At 41.2% G+C, this 19,696-nt stretch overlaps 1 protein-coding gene across 1 annotated transcript in view; it reads right to left on the bottom strand.

Moving 5' to 3' along the window:
• FANCM (FA complementation group M) overlaps positions 1 to 18,832 on the bottom strand; it is a 57,246-nt gene extending 38,414 nt beyond the window's left edge. The window contains 8 exon segments of the mRNA XM_008269550.4: positions 1,528 to 1,614; positions 2,086 to 2,211; positions 2,510 to 2,642; positions 5,852 to 5,983; positions 12,186 to 12,344; positions 13,991 to 14,068; positions 17,392 to 17,564; positions 18,122 to 18,832. Of these exon segments, the coding sequence (XP_008267772.2) occupies positions 1,528 to 1,614; positions 2,086 to 2,211; positions 2,510 to 2,642; positions 5,852 to 5,983; positions 12,186 to 12,344; positions 13,991 to 14,068; positions 17,392 to 17,564; positions 18,122 to 18,629 (1,396 nt within the window). The 5' untranslated portion in view covers positions 18,630 to 18,832.
• Positions 18,833 to 19,696: the final 864 nt, after the last annotated feature.

The following is a 19,696-nucleotide window of genomic DNA, read 5'->3' on the forward strand; positions in this document are numbered from 1 at the left end:
AGTCCTGGTTGCTCCTCTTCCAATCCAGCTCTCTGCTGTAGCCTGGGAAAGCAGTGGAAGGTCCTTGGGCTCCTACACCCACGTGCGAGACCAGGAGGAGGCATCTGGCTCCTGGCTTCGAATTGGTGCAGCTCTAGTCGTTGTGGCCATTTGAAGAGTGATCCAACGGACGAAAGACCTTTCTCTCCTTTCTCTCTCTCTCTCTCTCTCTCACTGTCTGTAATTCCACCTCTCAAATAAATAAATAAAATCTTTTTTTTTTAAATAAATCTTAAAAAAAAAAAAAACAAAAAAAGAAGATGGCCCACAGTGCTTGGGTCCCTGCACCCACATGGGAGACCCGGGAGAAGCTCCTGGCTCCTTGCTTCAGATCAGCTCAGCTCCAGGCGTTGCAGCCAACTGGGGAGCGAACCAGCGGATGGAAGCTCTCTCTGCCTCTCCTTCTCTCTCTGTGCAACTCTTTCAAATAAATAAATAAATAAATCTTAAAAAAAAAAAAAAAAAAAAAAAACAGAAAAAGAAAAAGAAAAAACCACAAAGCAAAGTTCTGATTTGGCCTACAAGCCCTGCATGATCTGTCCTCTGGCTACCTCTTGGCTATAGTACTGTTACCCTCATTCGCATTATTCTAGCCACATCGTTCTGTTCACTGATCCTGAAGTACACTACTAACTCTGAGCCTTTGAATCTGGTATTCTAACTAGAATGATTCCTCCTCCAGAAATCCACAGTTTTTTTTCTCATTTCCATTAGATGGCAGGCTTTTTCTAAATCACACTTCACAAACAGACTTTCTCTAAATACCCTATGTGGAACAGCACTCCTCCAGGACTCACTCACTCCTTATCTACTCTTCTTTTTCCTTCGAATAAATCACAGATTATTTCACTGTCCGCTTCCTCTGTATTTCCCCAAACTTTTCTTTTTATTATAATACTACCTTATTATTCTTTTTTTTTTTTTTTTTTAATTTTTTATTTATTTATTTATTTATTTTTTTTGACAGGCAGAGTGGACAGTGAGAGAGAGAGAGACAGAGAGAAAGGTCTTCCTTTGCCGTTGGTTCACCCTCCAATGGCCGCCGCGGCCGGCGCGCTGCGGCCGGCGCACCGCGCTGATCCGATGGCAGGAGCCAGGAGCCAGGTGCTTTTCCTGGTCTCCCATGGGGTGCAGGGCCCAAGCACCTGGGCCATCCTCCACTGCACTCCCTGGCCACAGCAGAGGGCTGGCCTGGAAGAGGGGCAACCGGGACAGAATCCGGCGCCCCGACCGGGACTAGAACCCGGTGTGCCGGCGCCGCTAGGCGGAGGATTAGCCTATTGAGCCGCGGCGCCGGCCTACCTTATTATTCTTATTCCTACCTTTCCTCTTCCTATTACCCTTCCAAAATTTCTTAGAGTTTAATATTTACCATCCAGAATAAATAAAGCCCATCTTCTCCATGAGAAGTGTTAGCACCAACTAATAAATGGAAGTGTTAGCTCTTACAACAATTGTCTTGACTTAATGCTGCTAAATGTGACCTACCATTCCATGATGTGAAGTGCTTGATCACAACTTCTTCTAATTTCTTTAATTTTGGATGACTGTAGGAAAAATTTTTACCTGTAACTCCTGCACAAAAAAAAATTTATATTTTCCATATTCAATTACATTAATATGTAAATTTTACTTTTTTCTTTTTGTTTAAATAGTAAGTAGCATCTAGTAGCACATAAGTCTTACTGTAAAATAAGCTTTGAATTTTGATGAAAATTTCATTCTGAGAGAATGTACATAGGAATCAGTAACAAAGCAAAAGAAAAACTGTACATATTTAGTTAAACTGGAGATTAGTGTTTTGTAGTTTTGAGAATTTCTACTAGTAGTAAAAACTACTAACATGCATTATAAAGTTTATAAATGTACAAACTTTAAAGTTGAATGTACATTAATCCTAACTTTGAAGAATAAAATTTTTAAGCATTAACATGTCTGTTGCTACAGAAACCTTAGTAATCACAGTTATATACATCAATGGAACAAAATTTTTGAAGTTAACCTTGTTAAGAAAAATAATGCAGAATTTTACATGAAAAATCGCACCTTTTTGGTCAGTGGAAATACGACCTGCTGAAGTACTACGCGTATGTGCAAACTTGCACTCTAGATGATTGTAGAGTTTCATGAAGTCCTCGTTTCGGCTAAGTTCATTTTTTGCCCGAGTCATTCCTTTTAGGAATTAAGAAAAGTTTCCCAAATAAATAATAGCAAACTAGTAAAATCTATTACTAATTAAAGTAAAATTAAGCTTTAGCAAAAGTGCAGGCTCTTCAAATTTAAAATGAAAAGCAGCAACTTTTTCCAGCTGCACATCCAAATATGTATTAATTACTGGTTTTTTTTTCTTCCTCTATTTTATCAAAAACAATGAAACATGGCCATTTGTTACATAATTTTTAAGTAACACAAATTGTTTAATATGTCTTTAACCAAAATAATGTGTGACTTAAATAATTTTAGAATTTACCTTTACTTCCATCCATAATTCCACAAAAGAAGAAATATAATGATCTCATTCCCATTTGCTGCAATAATTCATAACCATGATATAAACTTATACAAATAGCAAACTCTCCCTCAATTATGCCTTGTTGTATTCCCTAGAAAAACAAGCATACATCAAGTTTAACCAGAGAAATGAAGATGCTTCAAGTCCAAGGTGTCAGAACATGAGTCAACGTAACATTTACAATATAATCCAAATGATCCTAATAATTATTTCCTTCTACACTGAATATAACCAGTTGGCTCTGCCGGATGCCATTTCATAAGATGTTGCTATGGAAAGAAACCCATGCATTTTCTACATAAAACCTATCCTTTATTATTTTGCCTTTATTCATTAGTAAATTTTTATATATTTTTAAAGATTTATTTATTTATTTATTTATTTGAGAGGCAGAGTTACAGACAGAAAGAGGGAGAGACAGATAGGTCTTCCATCTGCTGGTTCACTCCCCAAATGGCCGCAGCTTCTGAAGCTGGGTCGATTCAAAGCCAGGAGCCAGGGGTTTCCTCCAGGTCTCCCACGCGGGTGCAGGAGCCCAAGCACTTGGGCCATTTTCCACCACTTTCCCAAGCCATCAGCCAGGAGATGGATGGGAAGTGGAGCAGGTGGGACTCCAACTGGCAGCCATATGGGATACTGGCACTGCAGGAGGAGGCTTAGCCTACTACACCACTGTGCCATCCCTGAAAATTAATATTTAAAAAAAAAAGTAACTGAAAGGGAAAAACATTTATCACGTATATTTTCTCTTTATAGGTAAGTTATTAGCAGAATATAGATGCATTTATTCTTTCAAGACTATTTATAAGCACCTACTACTTTATGTCAAGCACTGAACTAGATATTTTGGATGTAGTAGAAATGAAAAATAAGTCACATATGGGTCTATCTTCAGGTTACTAGCAAAAGGACAAATGTTTAATCACACCATATGACATCAATATTTAGCACTAAGAACACAATAATCCAATCTGACACTGGATACCAGACAATGTCCTAAGCACAAATGTATTTACTCAACACCTAGGAGGTAGGTACTATTGTTGGGCCCATTCTATCCATGAGGAAGCTCATTAGGTGGTAAGGAGAGCCAATATTTAAGCATAGGTAATTTGGCCCAGAGACCTTGTATTTTAATCACTACCATCATGGAACCATGAATATTACATTTCTTTTATGAGAACACATGGCAGGGATGTGCATGTGTGTGAGTGTGTATGATGAGACAGTTGTAAAATAAAATTATGGAGGATATATTTGATAATTTATTTTATTTAAAATGAAGGCTATTGTTTTTACTTAATATTTTTAGTGTCATTTAATATCAGTGAATAGATATTTCAAATGTTTCTAAGATAAAAAAAGCCCAAAAATGGCAACTTAATTACTCAAAAGAGTAAAACCACTTCTTTGTAAATATAAACTCTCACCAGCAAGATCAAGCTCAATAGGTTTAGGTTTATAATTTAAAGTTTTGAAAAACCTTTAAATACTAGCATAAATAAAATATATTTTATTAAAGTTTTATATACTACACTGACTACAATTTCACAGAAAAGCCTCTGTTAGTAGTTTCCCCAGGTACTCCAAGCAAGATGTTACACTTCAAAGTGTAACACTGAAGTGACTCCCATATGGTCACAATTTAAGGTAACTAACCATCATATCTGGCTTCCTTGGTCCTCTGCCTTACCCAGATTGGTTTGCTCTCTGTCTAATATAAGATTTCACTCAATTTGCTCTGTTCTTTTCCACATATACTCCCTCTTGGTGCCTTTTTATGCTTATATGCATCTCTTTTGACTTTGGACCCAGCTTGATGGCTATTTTCCTATTTATTGTTTCCCTATGAAAATTATAAAGAAGCAGTTTGCTATGATGCATCCTCCAAACCACTTGTATTAAGTGTAAGACTGGGCCAGCACAGTGGCGTAGGGGTAAAGCCACCACCTGCAGTGCCAGCATCCCATGGGGCTCTGTTTTGAGTCCCAGCTGCTCCACTTCCATTCCAGCTCTTTGCTATGCCCTGGGAAAGCACTAGAAGATGGCTCAAGTCCTTGGGCCCCTATACCTGCATGGGAGACCCAGAAAAAACTCCTGGCTCCTGGCTTTGGGTCGGTGCAGCTCTGGCCATTGCGGCCAATTAGGGAGTGAACCAGCGGATGGAAGACCTCTCTCTCTCTTTGCCTCTCCTTCCTTCTCTGTGTAACTCTGACTTTCAAATAAATCAGTAAAAAAAAAAAAAAAAAAAAAAAACCACCAGAGTAAGACTAAATGTTCTGGGTATAAAATTAGAATATACCTTCTCATGGCCCCAGAACTTTACAAAATAGAAATGAAATAAAAAGGTCGGCACTGTGGCATTGTAGGCTAAGCCTCCACCTACAGCACCGGCATCCCATATGAGCACTGGTTCATGTCCTGACTGCTGCTCTCAAATCCAGCTCTCTGCTATGGCTTAGGAAAGCAGTGGAAGATGGCCCAAGTACTTGGGCCCCTACACCCATGTGAAAGACCTTGAAGAGGCTCCTGGCTTCGGATCAACCTAGCTCAGGCTGTTGTGGCCATCTGGGAAGTGAACCAGAGGATGGAAGACCTTTCTCTCTGTCTCTCCCTCTCTCTGTAACTCTACCTCTCAAATAAAAAAATAAATAAAAACTTTAAAAAATGAATTGTAAGATCAATTCTTTATTAAACATTAAAAGATACATTTTCAATTCAAATCATTAAATCATATTCTTGCTATAATTTTTTAATGCTTTAACAGACTATATAGGCCAGCACCGCGGCTCAATAGGCTAATCCTCCACCTTGTGGCGCCAGCACACCAGGTTCTAGTCCCGGTCGGGGCGCCAGATTCTGTCCCGGTTGTCCCTCTTCCAGGCCAGCTCTCTGCTGTGGCCAGGGAGTGCAGTGGAGGATGGCCCAAGTCCTTGGGCCCTGCACCCCATGGGAGACCAGGATAAGTACCTGGCTCCTGCCTTCGGATCAGCGCGGTGCGCCGGCCACAGCACGCCAGCCGTGGCGGCCATTGGAGGGTGAACCAACGGCAAAGGAAGACCTTTCTCTCTGTCTCTCTCTCTCTCACTGTCCACTCTGCCTGTAAAAAAAACAAAAACAAAAACAAAAAAACAAAAACAAAAACAAACAAACAAAAAAAAAAACCAGACTATATAAATCTTTTCTGAGTTCTTGATGAACTAATATATATTCTCCCCTCCCCGGCCCAAATTTTGTATTTTTATCCTGTCCCTAAGTAAAAATATGTTCTACCATTAAAACTTACTTAGACATACCTACCACAATATTTGGAGATGGATTTTTCCTAAACTGATCTCTTGCCAGAATTATCTGGTATTTTGTTAGATTGGGGATATCCCTTCTCATCAAAACATTTCTCTGAATCAAAGAACTGGCAAAAGCTTCCAAAATCTGCAAATTTAAAAGAAATTCAGTTTAAGCGTAGAATACAATTTTCTTGCATATTAAAATCAGTTAACATTTATTACAGTGTATCTTAAAATGAATTTTAAATATACATAACAAAGAACAAAATTTAAGCATTTGACATCCCCAGATAATCTTCAAAGTATAGTCAGCATAAAAAATTATATGTAACTATAATTTTTAAATATACTTTTAATTTTAAAAAACAACTTTATTTATTTGAGAGGCAGAGTTACTGACAGAGAGAGGGAGAATCAGAGAAAGGTCTTCTATCTGCTAGTTCACTCCCCAAAGGGCCAGAGCTGAGCCAATCCAAAGCCAGATGCTTCTTCCGAGTCTCTCAGAAGGGTGCAAGGGCCCAGCGATTTGGACCATCTTCTACTGCTTTCCCAGGCCATAGCAGAGCATACAAACTGGTGTCCATATGGGATGCCTATACCACAGGCGGAGGTTTAACCTACTACGCCACAGTGCCAGCCCAATATATTTTTAATTTTGACACATAGTAATTGTACATATTTATGAGGTACTATGTGACATTTCAATACTTCTATACAATGTATAATTATATAATCAGAGTAAATGGCATATCAATCATTTCAGACATTTATGATTTCTTTGTATATCCTATTATAATTTAAGAATACATTTAAGGGGACGGCGCCATGCCTCTCTTGGTTAATCCTCTGCCTGCGGCGCCAGCATCCCTTGTGGGCGCCGGGTTCTAGTCCCGGTTGCTCCTCTTCCAGTCCAGCTCTCTGCTGTGGCCCGGGAGGGCAGTGGAGGATGGCCCAAGTGCTTGGGCCCCTGCACCCGCATGGGAGACCGAGAAGAAGCAACTGCTCCTGGCTTTGGATCGGCGTAGCTCCAGCCTTAGCGGCCATTTTGGGGGTGAACCAATGGAAGGATGACCTTTCTCTCTGTCTCTCTCACTGTCTAACACTCTGTCAAAATAAATTAAAAAAAAAAATTTAAGAATACATTTTATCTGTTTATTTCTTAACTCCTGCCTTTCTCAACCTACACATCATAATCTAAGTATCATGAAAGGAAGGCCTTTGATTTGTGCATTGTTGCATCCTTAGTACCAAGAACAGAATCTGGCATATAGGCCCTCACTAAATATTTGCATACTGTTGAATACATTGATATGCCTTAAGTAAATTTAATTTCATTCATTGACTCATTCTTTCAACAAATAGTTAGCACCTAGAATGTATATAGAATTGCTCCAAGTGCTGGCAATATCAAGGCTAAGACAAATGAAGCTACTGCTCTCATATAGTTTAGATCCCAATGGAAGGAGGCAAAAAATAAAGTGAATCAAGAAGATAGATAGTCTCCATGGCAATAAATGTATTTAAGAATCTAAAATATGGAGCTGGCATTGTGCCATAGCAGGTAAAGCCACCACCTGTGACACTGGCATCCCATATGGGCACCAGTTCAAGTCCTGGCTGCTATACTTCCCATCGAGCTCCCTGCCAATGCACCTCGGAAAAGCAGTGGAAAATGGCGCAAAGGCTTGGACCACTGACACCCATATGGAACAAATATATGCCACACCATAAACCCTTTGAGAGAAAAAAGGTTATTTTTAAATAGAGAAAAAAGGTTATTTTTAAATAAAGTGAACAAAGACTGCCTCTTTGCGGAGGTAATGTCTGAATTGGCATGGGAATCATGATGGGTGTCTACCATGTGAGGTTCTGAGAACAATGAACTCCAGAGAGAGGAAACAGCAGACAAAAGGCCCTGAAGCAGAAATGAGCTTGATGCCATGCTGAAAGAAAAAAAGACCTTCAGATGCACCTACTACAGTAATATGTGATATTTAAATTTTCATTTCCGGGCCGGCGCCGCGGCTCACTAGGCTAATCCTCCGCCTAGCGGCGCCGGCACACCGGGTTCTAGTCCCGGTCGGGGCGCCGGATTCTGTCCCGGTTGCCCCTCTTCCAGGCCAGCCCTCTGCTGTGGCCAGGGAGTGCAGTGGAGGATGGCCCAGGTGCTTGGGCCCTGCACCCCATGGGAGACCAGGAAAAGCACCTGGCTCCTGGCTCCTGCCATCGGATCAGCGCGGTGCGCCGGCCGCAGCGCGCAGGCCGCGGCGGCCATTGGAGGGTGAACCAACGGCAAAGGAAGACCTTTCTCTCTGTCTCTCTCTCTCTCACTGTCCACTCTGCCTGTCAAAAAATAAAAAAAAAAAAAAATAAATAAAAAAAAAAAAAAAAAAAATAAAAAAAAAAAAATTTAAAAAAAAAAAAAAAAATTTTCATTTCCTAAAGTAGGACTGGTTAGTACATTTATCTTTTCTCCCTTCAGCTTTGCTGACCACACTGTCTAAAGAAGCACTTTAAAAATATCAACAAAATTGAATTCTAATTATGTATGACCATATAAATTATGATTCTATAGTTATTAATGGAATAATTTTTAATTAAGACAAATTAGATAAGCATTTAAGAAATCGTTATCAGGAAGACTTTGCCATATCATAATAATATTTAGAATTTTGTTACAGATAATTTTAAAACAAGAAAAAAAACCTAGAAGCTTTGTTTTTAATAGATTTAATCTATTTGAACAGCAGACTTATACTTAAGATGGAGAGATAAAAAGAGAGAGTTGTCTTCCATCCACTGGTTCACTCCCCAAATGGCTACAATGGTCAAGGCTGGGCCAGGCCCCAACCAGGAGCCAGTAGCTTCATCAGGCTCTCCCACATGGATGGCTTTCCCAGGCACATTATCAGAGAGCTGGATCGGAAGTAGAGTAGCTGGGACTTGAACTAGCGCCCATATGAGGTGCTGGAATTTCAGGAGGGAGCTTAAACTGCTGCGATACCATACCAACCCCTGTGAACTTCTCTTTAAAAAAGACTTATTATAGGTTAAGGGATAAACAAATGTCTTGGTTATCTACTCCCATATAAAATACTACTTAAACATAGATTTAAACAACCATTATTTTATGTGTTCCTTATTCTGATACTGTGGGTATTGTGGGTAAGAATGTAAACAGGTCACTGAGAGAGCATAGAAACAGTGACACCACAATAAAAATGAGCAAATCTAGTATACAAACACTGGCTTCTAAATACCATTCTCTCCTTCTATATATATATATATTTTTTTATTATTTATTTTTGTATTTGAAAGAGATATAGAGGGGTAGAGAGTGAAAGAGAGACACAGAGAGAGCTCTGCCATCCTCTGGTTCAGTCCCTGCTGAAACCAGAAGCTTCATTCAGGTTTCCCCTATGGGTGATAAGGGCCCAAGCCCTTGGGCCATTTCCCACTGCTTTCTCAGGCCATTAGCATTAGCAGTGAGCTGGAAAGGAAGTGCAGAAGCAGCAGCCAACACTGCAGAGGGCAGCTTTACCTGCTATGTCACAACTCCAGCCCCTAAATACCATTCTTATTTTTTTTTAAAGATTTATTTTTATTTATTTTAAAGACAGAGTTACAGAGAGAGTAGAGACAGAGAGAGAGGTCTTCCATCCACTGGTTCATTCCCCAGATGGCCACAACAGCTGGAGCTGCGCAGATCTGAAGCCAGGAGCTTCTTCCGGGTCTCCCCTGTGTGTACAGGGGCCCAAGGCCTTGGGCCATCTTCTACTGCTTTCCCAGGCCATAGCAGAGAGCTGGATTGGAAGAGGAGCAGCCAGGACTAGAATCGGTGCCCATATGGGATGCTGGAGCTTCAGGAGAGGGCTTTAACCCGCTGCACCACAGTGCCGGCACCCCACCACCACCACCACCAAATACCATTCTTGCATACAAAGAATAAGGAGTCTTTGGAGAAATGATAGATTCCACGACTAGTTCAGGAAAATTCACAGATGAGCAAAATATATTGTGATATCAGCAAGTTAGGAAATGCAAGCAAAAGTACATGTCTGTAGAGCACAGGAGCTGTCTTGAGGAGCTTCTAAAAGACAAAGCTGGAACTGTTAGGTAGGAAGTCAGATATGAGCTTATGTGTGTGTGACAAAGGTCTAAAGAGAAGACGTCTATGTCCAGCATATGCATCTCAAAGTCTTCCCAATAACCTATCTACATCCTGCCCTGTCCCTCCTACCCAATAACCTGCCAGGTTGGGGTCCCCGCCCCTCCTGCCTGATAATCTTCCAGGTGCAGCCTAGTATCTGTATTTCAAATATGCATCCTGCCCTGCCCTTCTACCTTTAACCATCCTTCCTCTAAGGCTCCTTTAACGCCAGGGGCAACACCAGCCAGGCTTCCCCCAGTCTGATGACTTCAGGGGAAAACTCAGAGAGGAATTTTTTGTATTTACATCCAAAAAGTCCTTTGTTCCAAGAGGAGCAGAGGTGGGGAGGCAAGACCATCCCCTTAAAAACCCCCAGCCTCAACCAGACTGTGCATTCAGCCCTTTGCCTCTATGCTGAGCCACCAGCCTGGCCTGCCCAGGTGTATTCTCTCCACTCAACCATGTAACCTCGCTCTCCCTCAGGCTGAGCAACTGCGCACTCTCTCTCAGGTTCTGTCTGGAGAGGTGCCCATCCATTCTTACGGATGCCCCTACCCTAATAAACCTTGCTATTTGCTTTCCACTTACTCTCTCACGCCTGAATTCTTTCTTGCGCAAAGACAAGAACCCTGCCATTCACTGGTAACAGAACTATCTGAACAACCAAATAATAATATTGGATGGTCACTCATAGAATACCTGTTAGTCTATAACTATGAAAAGAGTTGAATTAATAATAAGGCCGGGGCCACGGCTCACTAGGCTAATCCTCCGCCTTGCGGCACCGGTACACCCAGTTCTAGTCCCGGTTGCCCCTCTTCCAGGCCAGCTCTCTGCTGTGGCTAGGGAGTGCAGTGGAGGATGGCCCAAGTGCTTGGGCCCTGCACCCCATGGGAGACCAGGATAAACACCTGGCTCCTGCCATCGGATCAGCGCGGTGCGCCGGCCACAGCACGCCGGCTGCGGCGGCCATTGGAGGGTGAACCAACGGCAAAGGAAGACCTTTCTCTCTGTCTCTCTCTCTCACTGTCCACTCTGCCTGTCAAAAAAAAAAAAAAAAAAAAAAAAAAAAAAAAAAATGATGGAATGATGGGGCTGGCACTGTGGCATAGTAGGTAAAGCCACCTCCTGTAGCGCCAGCATCCCATATGGCCATGGTTCATGTCCTGAGTGCTCCACTTCCGATCCAGGTCTCTGTTAGTGTGCCTGGGAAAGCAGCAGAGGATGGCCTAAGTACTTGGGCCCCTGAAACAACAAAGGAGAACTAGAGGAACAGCCCAGCTTGGGCCACAGTGGCCATTAGGAGAGTGAATCAGCGATGGGAGATCTCTCTCTCTTTGTATACTACTGTGGGGCTTATCACATTCTATTGGCTAGAGTCAGTCATGGCACCACTCCATATTCAGGGGAGGGAAATTTTATCCCATCTCTCAGTGAGAAAAGTGGCAAAGAATTTGCAGCCATCTTTAATCCAGGGCAATGATGATGTGAGAGAACATGTTGTTCTCCTACCCTGACACTAATTGTGAGCTATGGGAAATTAAAGGGTGATCTCAAATCTCTCCCATGGAAAGTGATAACTCTAAGCAATTTCTCAAATTAAATTTCTCTATTAACATCAGAGCCAGGTAATTTTTCTTGTGAACTAGGTGTCTTGTCCATTATAATATGTTTAGCAGATTCCTGGCCTATATCACAGGTGCCAGATGACAATAGTGGTAACTCCACACTCCACTCTTTGCTTCCCCTTCCCTGCTCATTACAACAACCATGCGGTTAGACATTGTCAGATGTCACCAGGTGGACAAAATCACTTCGTAAGGGATCAGGGCAGAAAAGTAGTGAAAATATATTTCATTATAAAGAAACTTCTAGCTGAATACAAGCACATGTCATGAGTAAGTTCACTTCGTGAATTCACTTAACTATACACTTCTGTTTTGTGCCCTCTGCTGTGTTTATATGAATATTAAACTGCAGAATGCTATCATTGTTCCATCCTTTGTATTAACCCTTTAAAAAATAGTTTGTTCATTAAAATATGCCCCTTCCAAAATTTAATGTCAAAGAAATTTTCAACATATCAATTATGCAAAATGAGATAGCTATATATTCTGATAGCCAAAATCTGTTAGCTGAAATAACTACATTACCAGATCATTTACCAAAAACTTAAACTGTGAAAAAAATGGCTTGCCTGAATATATGTCTTTTGAATGGCTGCAAGTTCCTCTCCAAGGGGAACAACAAGCTTTTCAACTCGTCTTTCATGAGAGTATGGCAAAATATCTGGAGAATCTTCAGAACGAAGCTCGATCTGCCCAATCAGCAGGTTAGTAATAACCTGTTGTACAGCCTATGCAAAAATAATCAAGATCATAAAATATATTACAGGTTAAGTATTTTTGAATTAAGTACCTAACAAATAAAATATCAAAATTTTGAAAGAAGCACTAGAAATTCATATTATTAATGATCAAAAACGTAGAAAAAGAAAGACAAGCCACTTTAAAGTACACTAGAATTCATACTGTAGGGAGAAAACGTTTTTGAAACATTTTTTCCCCACACAGCCTTTTAAGGCAAGCATTCAAGAAACAAGAATATGAGTAAATGTCCAACATATTCTTTAAATGAATAGTAGCACTTTCCAAATGAAATCTTCAGACAAAACTGAAGTTTGAGATTAGCAAATGAAATTCCCAAAACACTGTGAAACACAATTCATTGCACAGCCAGATCTAAAACCCAAGATTTCTGATTCCCTGGCCAACACTTTTTTTTTTTTTTTTTAGATTTACTTATTTATTTGAAAGAGTTACACAGAGAGAGAAGGAGAAGCAGAGAGAGAGAGAGACAGAGACAGAGACAGAGACAGAGACAGAGAGAGAGGTGTCTTCCATCTGCTGGTTCACTCCCCAGATGGCCGCAACGGCAAAAGCTGTACCAATCTGAAGCCAGGAGCCACGAGCTTCTTCCGGGTCTCCCATGAGGATGCAGGGGCCCAAGGACTTGGGCCATCTTCTACTGCTTTCCCAGGCCACAGCAGAGAGCTGGATCAGAAGTGGAGCAGAAGGACACAAAATGGCACCCATATGGGACGCCAGCACTGTAGGTGGTGGCTTTACCGGCTGTACCATAGCGTTGGTCCCTGTCCTAAACTTCTTTACACTGAATTTTTTTGGGGTGGGAAAAACACAGAGAAGTATTATTGCTATTAAAGGACACAAATATATCTTGGAAATACTTTATGAGGGTTTATAAGGCCTAAACCAAAACACTTATTAATACATTAGTACATTATTTTAAATTTAAATCCACGTATATAATATGAATATATTTTGGGGACTAAAGCTTACAAAGGGAATTCTTGAAAGGGTATGAAACTGTAGCAAAAACATATGCTGGTACTTCTAAAAGCACATGGAAAGGGGAGTTAAAGATAAGTTTATTTTTGTACAAAAAAATTTGAGGGGGTCAGTGTTGTGGCGCAGCATGTTAAGCTGACACCTGCTTGCCAGCATCCCATATGGGTGTCAGTTTGAGTCCTGGCTGCTCCATGGCTAACGCGCCCAGGAACGTAGCAGAAGATGGCCCTAATCCTTGGGCCCCTGCACCCACATGGGAGACCCAGAAGAAGCTCCTGGTTCCTGGCTTTGGACTGACCCAGCTCTGGCCGTTGCAGCCATTGGGGGAGTGAACCAGCAGACAGAAGATCTCTCACTTTCTCTCTCTGTAACTCTGCTTTTCGAATAAAATAAATAAATATAAAAAAAGAAAAAAACTTTTAAAAAAAACTTAGTCCTTTTAACCAACAGCTTGAGGTGATTCTTACCTATTCTTACAGTTTGAAAACTATTAATTTAAAGAAATTCTTGCAAACACAGAAGAAAAGCGAGCCATGTTGTAGTTCTAACATCAAATCAGATAAACACGAGACTAAAAACCCCATAAAAAACTTATTTTCTTGAAAGTTAATAAATGTAAAGACATCTTACTTACCTTTATATCACTACCTGGTGTAGCACTAAGAGCCAAGATTCTGAAGTGATTTGTATGTCTGACTAGTTCCCTTACAACCTTAAAAAAAAAAAAAAAGTCATTTAGTTTCATCTGTTTAATGCAAGTATAATGGTGCTTCTGTTATATCAGCTATTACCTATGATCTATTATTATATTATTCTTTAACTAGCATATTAATAACCCAGTGAGTAGAACCACCACTAGTGATGTTATCTAAAGGAACAATTATTTAGTTTTAGGATCAGCAACAATCAAGAACATTTTAGGGTTTCTTTTATACAAAAAGCTAAAATGTCAGGGCCTAATTCAGAGGCAAATCACAATGCCCAAGGGCTACTTCAGCATCAAATGGAGGAAGTCAGTGTCTGTTCTCCATTGTTTTGGTCACAGACTAGCCTTACAGCTGTATCTATAAGAACACTTGTCAGATTAAGATAACCCATAACAAACAAAAATAGGAAAAAAATTAAATAAGAATATGCAATTAGATTTGAAATGAAAAAAAAATTAGGAGATATTAAGGAAAATTAGATTTCACGCAGAATGCTCCTAATTCTTAAACTTATTCAAAACAGAATGCGATTAAATTCAGATAATTTTTTAAAATTAACTTTTAAGTCCTGAAACATTCCCTCAGCGACACCAAAATACCTTTCTGTTCTCTGTAACTTGAACCCAACGCTCACTTCTAGTATGATTCATATTTAATTTGCCAGAGCTCCTATTTCCCTTCAGTTGAGGCCTCAATACAAAGGAAAAGAGACTCTCCTGTAAATTGAGTTGCAGAACAGTTCCCAGTATCCCATGGTTCTCACATTAGATACAGGAATTAAACAAGAAAACCAGATTATCCAAAAATCACTAATTTCAAACCAAATCGCAGACAAATTCAATGAGACTCATTCTGAACTTTAATTAATACTAAAAAGTATTATGGAGTTTTTCAGGGCATAATAAAGATTGCATATGAACACATGATATTATAGTTAAACTTAAGTAGAATTTTTTTTAAAGATTTATTTATTTACTTGAAAGTCAGATTTAGAGAGAGAGAAAGAAAGACAGAAAAGAGATCTTCCATCTGCTGGTTCGCTCCCCAGATGGCTGCAATGGCTAGCGCTGACCCAGGAGTTTCATTCAGGTTTCCCACATGGGTGGCACGGCCCAAGCGCTTGGGCCATTTTCCGCTGCTTTTCCTAGACCCTGCTAATGTGCAAGTGGAAATCTTTTTTTTTTTTTTTTTTAAGATTTATTTATTTATTCGAAAGTCAGGGTTACACAGAGAGAGTAGAGGCACAGAAAGAGAGAGGTCTTCCATCCAATGGTTCACTCCCCTATTGGCCACAACGGCCGGAACTGCGCCGATCCGAAGCCAGGAGCTTCTTCCGGGTCTCCCACACGGGTGCAGGGGCCCAAGGACTTAGGCCATCTTCCACTGCTTTCCCAGGCCACAGCAGAGTTAGATTGGAAGTGGAGCAGCCAGGACTAGAACCAGCACCCATATGGGATGCCGGTTCTTCAGGCCAGGGCATTAACCCACTGCGCCACAGCGCTGGCCCCATTAAGTGGAAATCTTATTATATGTTAACTTGCAAGATATGAATAAATGGAATATCTTCATTTCCTGAGTATAATTAAGAAGATCTCGGTTGCTCCTCTTCCTGTCCAGCTCTCTGCTGTGGCCCAGGAAGGCAGTGGAGGATTGCCCAGGTCCTTGGGCCCTGCACCAGCATGGGAAACCAGAAGCACCTGGTTCCTGGCTTTGGAACGGCGCAGCGTGCTGGCCGCAGCAACCATTGTGGGGTGAACCAATGGAAAAGGAAGACCTTTCTCTCTCTCTCTCTCTCTCACTGTCCACTCTGCCTGTCAAAAAAAAAAAAAAAATCAACTATAAGAAAAGATGACAGGGCCAACGCTGTGGTGTAGCAGGTAAAGCCGCCGCCTGCATGCCACATGAGTGCCAGTTTGAGTCCTGGCTGCACCACTTCCGATCCAGCTCTCTGCCATGGCCTGGAAAAGCAGTAGAAGGTGGCCCAATTCCTTGGGCCTCTACAACCGCATGGGGGACTCAGAAGAAGCTCTTGGACTCTGGCTTCAGATCAGCGCAGCTCTGGCCGTTTGTGGCCATCTGGGGAGTGAACCAGCAGATGGAAGACCTTTCTCTTTCTCTCTCTCACTGCTTCTGCATGTCTGTAATTCTGCCTCTCAAATAAATAAATAAAATCTTGAAAAAAAGAAAGATGACAATTCTATCACAGAGATATAATACAACACTTAAAGAGTTCGCCAGGAAACTATTTTACAAATTTACAAATTCACAATTTGGCAGTGAAATTTATGTTTCTGCATTAAATTAAATCAATTTTCCCGTTTCTATTTACTTTACATGTTCTTCCTAATATCACCAGTTATTATAGTTTTAACTACCACTTACTCATATATACTGACGATTTCTAAACCAGCATGTCCGTTGAAGAGTCTCTACACGGAGATCCATATCTCCATCATTTATTGCATAATGGACATCTTCAGCTGGATTCTTCAGAAACTTCAAACTAAGTACAACTAAAACTACACTATCTTTCCATACTCCCCAATTCTGTTTCCAAATTCTGATATTTTCACAACTTTCCAAGCCAGGAACCTAGCAATCATTATACAATCAATCTTCCTATTCGTTATGAGGTACTCTTTTAAAAAAAAAAAAAAAAAAGTCTTCTTCCCTCTTTTGTCTTTTAAATCTTAAGTATCACCCAGCTAAACATTTTTAATGAGTCTTGGGCAACAATATCCCCTATGGCCTACAAAGTGCATTCAAACTGTTAAGTATAAAACACAAACGCCTTCATGACTTGACTCTTAAGTAGAATAGAAGAGGCCAAGTCACCCTTAACACAAGAGTCAAACTCATTCAGTGCAAAGAGATGAATGAGCTCTATAACCACATCCCACCGCTTCTCTTTTATGCTTTATATTCCTGTAGTACTCAAATGAAAGGTGATATGTTAGCTATGCTCCATACATATTATCATTTAATTCCTGTAACACAGTTTACCCAGTTCCCAAGCAACAGCACTGCATATAATTATCAGTCTTTGATTATTATCTTCCAAAGATAACAGCATCCATCTAAATCCAATCACAGCCCCAGTCCTGAACAGGCACTCATGATACATAAATTACACTAATGATCTTGTTATGATAAAAAAAAAAAGTGAAAACATGGGTGAAGGAAAGTACTTCCTATCACTATCTGTTCCAAGATTATAGATTTGGGTTTTCTATAACAATAATAACTTCCACCACTAATAACTATTCCTTAAAATACTTAACAATATGATATGGTTACACTACAAAATACCATTGAACAAAATTATTACCTGGCAATAAGCATAGTTTCCAAGAGCTTTATGAGCTTCATCAATCACTAGACACTTTATCTCAGCAGCAGGACAAGTTCCTCTAGAAAGGTCATTTACCATGACTTGAGGTGTAAGAAAAAGGACTCTCTTACTGCACCACACTTCTTTCCTGGTGAAAACTTGAGTGGACCCTGTAAACAAATGTTGACATTCTTCACTGTAAACTTCAGACCATAAAATATAGACAGCCTGGCCTAGTTTCAGAATGCATACAGGCTTTGGAGAAAGTTTTGGTAATCCATTGGAATGCTACATTTTAAATCTCTGGTGTGGTCCGAAAAAAAAAAAAAAAAAAAAAGCTCTTTTCTAGGACCACAAATAGATGATTTGTCTCTAGGGAATTCCTAGAACATGTTACAATACTTGAAGAGAAGCAAATTCTTCAACTGGGAAATCAATCCAGGCAAAAATGTCAGGAAAGATCATGGTTTGTGATCCATGAGATACACACAAGTAATTGCCTCAAAACACCCTGAACAAGCTCCAGGGATTCTCTGAAAACTGGACACAGTAACCCTATTCGTTATTGTTTAACTTGATATGATAGAATGCCGTTTAAGGGAGATTTAAGATACTGTGATTTGGGAACAAGGGTCAGGAAGTCCTGTAGCTCTGTTTCCACTGAATGCCTGCTCTCCCTGGGCACTCAGCCCTTAATTTCCAATCACCCCCGCTCTCAATAACATACCTGTCATTTCGGCCATGTGTGACTGCGGGATGCCCATCACCTGGTAGCAAGCCTCGATCTGCTGTGTCACTAGCGGTTTTGTGGGAGCCATGAAAACCACCTTGCCGGAGGGGAACCAGCGGTAGAAATTGTACATGACCACGGCGGCAATAAAGGTCTTTCCCAGCCCGGTAGGCAGACACACCAGCGTGTTGCAGAACAGAGCAGTCCGGGAAATGTGCAGCTGGTAGTCCCGCACGGGGCAATTGGTAGGGTAAATCCACAGGGCACCCGCCGAGTAGCAAAACCCGCCATTCTCTAGACTCAGCTGTCGCTCAGCCTCGTACGCTGCAACCAGCAACACATCATCGTCGGAATCAGGCTGAGCTTCTGCCGCTGCAGGCAGAGGCGTCTCGGAGCTGCCGGGGCTCTGAGGCCGCTCGGTTCTGGAGCTGCAGCCCGGAGCCCCAGCGGATCGGGAAACGCTCGAGCCCCACGTCTGGAAAAGAGTTCTTTGCCGTCCGCTCATCAGGTCGACCACCACCAGAAGTTTCTCTCTGACAACGGCAGCTGCGACAGTTGAACTGCCACGGTTGCTTCCTCCATGAGACTTTTCGCACGAAACTCTGGAACGGGAGGGCGGGGTTGCAGGCAATTTATTAAGTCGAAAATGCCGCCATGGAGTTCGCGGTGGGAATATGATTGGCAGGCTTCCCGGAAATCCTTGCGGCGCCCCAGAGACGCATGCGCATTGCTAAGGAGTCACTCTAAATTTGTTCCCCGTGACAGTTTCTTTTTATTGCTCTAAATTTGAGTTCCGTTTTCATGATTAGGTGTGTCTGGGCGGCATTGCTAACCGGCGATCACTTATAAAGATGAAATAACTAACGTTGAGGTTCCGAGGACAGCAGAATACCTGTTATTTTGTAAAGTTAACGTCATTGAACTTCGAACACACCTTATTCCTTGTGTTTTTTTTCAGTCAGAAGATGAAGTGAAAACAAATGATACGCTTTGTCATTACTTTATCTAGGCTAAGAAAAGCCAAGTAGTTTTCACCGTGTTGAGTGGCAACCAACAGTTTGAAATTTTTATTGTTTAAAGGGACGTGAGTGTGCGCTGGTTCTGTGATGTTAGAAGAGAAGGCAAGGCGTTCTGATGTCCCATTATTACAGTTCTGTTACAGAGGAGGCTCGGATACGATTGTCGGCGTCTCCGCTCTAAACTGCAAGACTCTGAATAGCGTCTGTAAGTGTGTTCTCTCGTGCATTGAGGCAAAATGGGAACACATGGAGCCCTAATAATCCGCAGCAGCAGCAGCAGCAGCAGCAGCGTTAGCGCACCTCAGACTTGCTCTTAGTTCCTCGTGTTTGAGGAGGGGCCGTTTGTTTCATTTGCGGGAGCTTCAAAAGCCAAATAGTTGGATATGGGTTGTTTTGACGGACAAGGACTTAACCAATCTAGGCATGAATTTCTAGGCTAGAAGTAAAGATCAGGAATCTTGCTGCTTTATTTCGTTAAACAGGTTATAAACCTTTAAAGGCGCAGCAGGCCCTAGGGAATAAAGAGGCGTGGGTAATTACTGGTACATTTCAC

Source organism: Oryctolagus cuniculus, chromosome 12 (assembly GCF_964237555.1).
Source record: "Oryctolagus cuniculus chromosome 12, mOryCun1.1, whole genome shotgun sequence".
In the NCBI taxonomy this organism is placed as follows: domain Eukaryota; kingdom Metazoa; phylum Chordata; class Mammalia; order Lagomorpha; family Leporidae; genus Oryctolagus; species Oryctolagus cuniculus.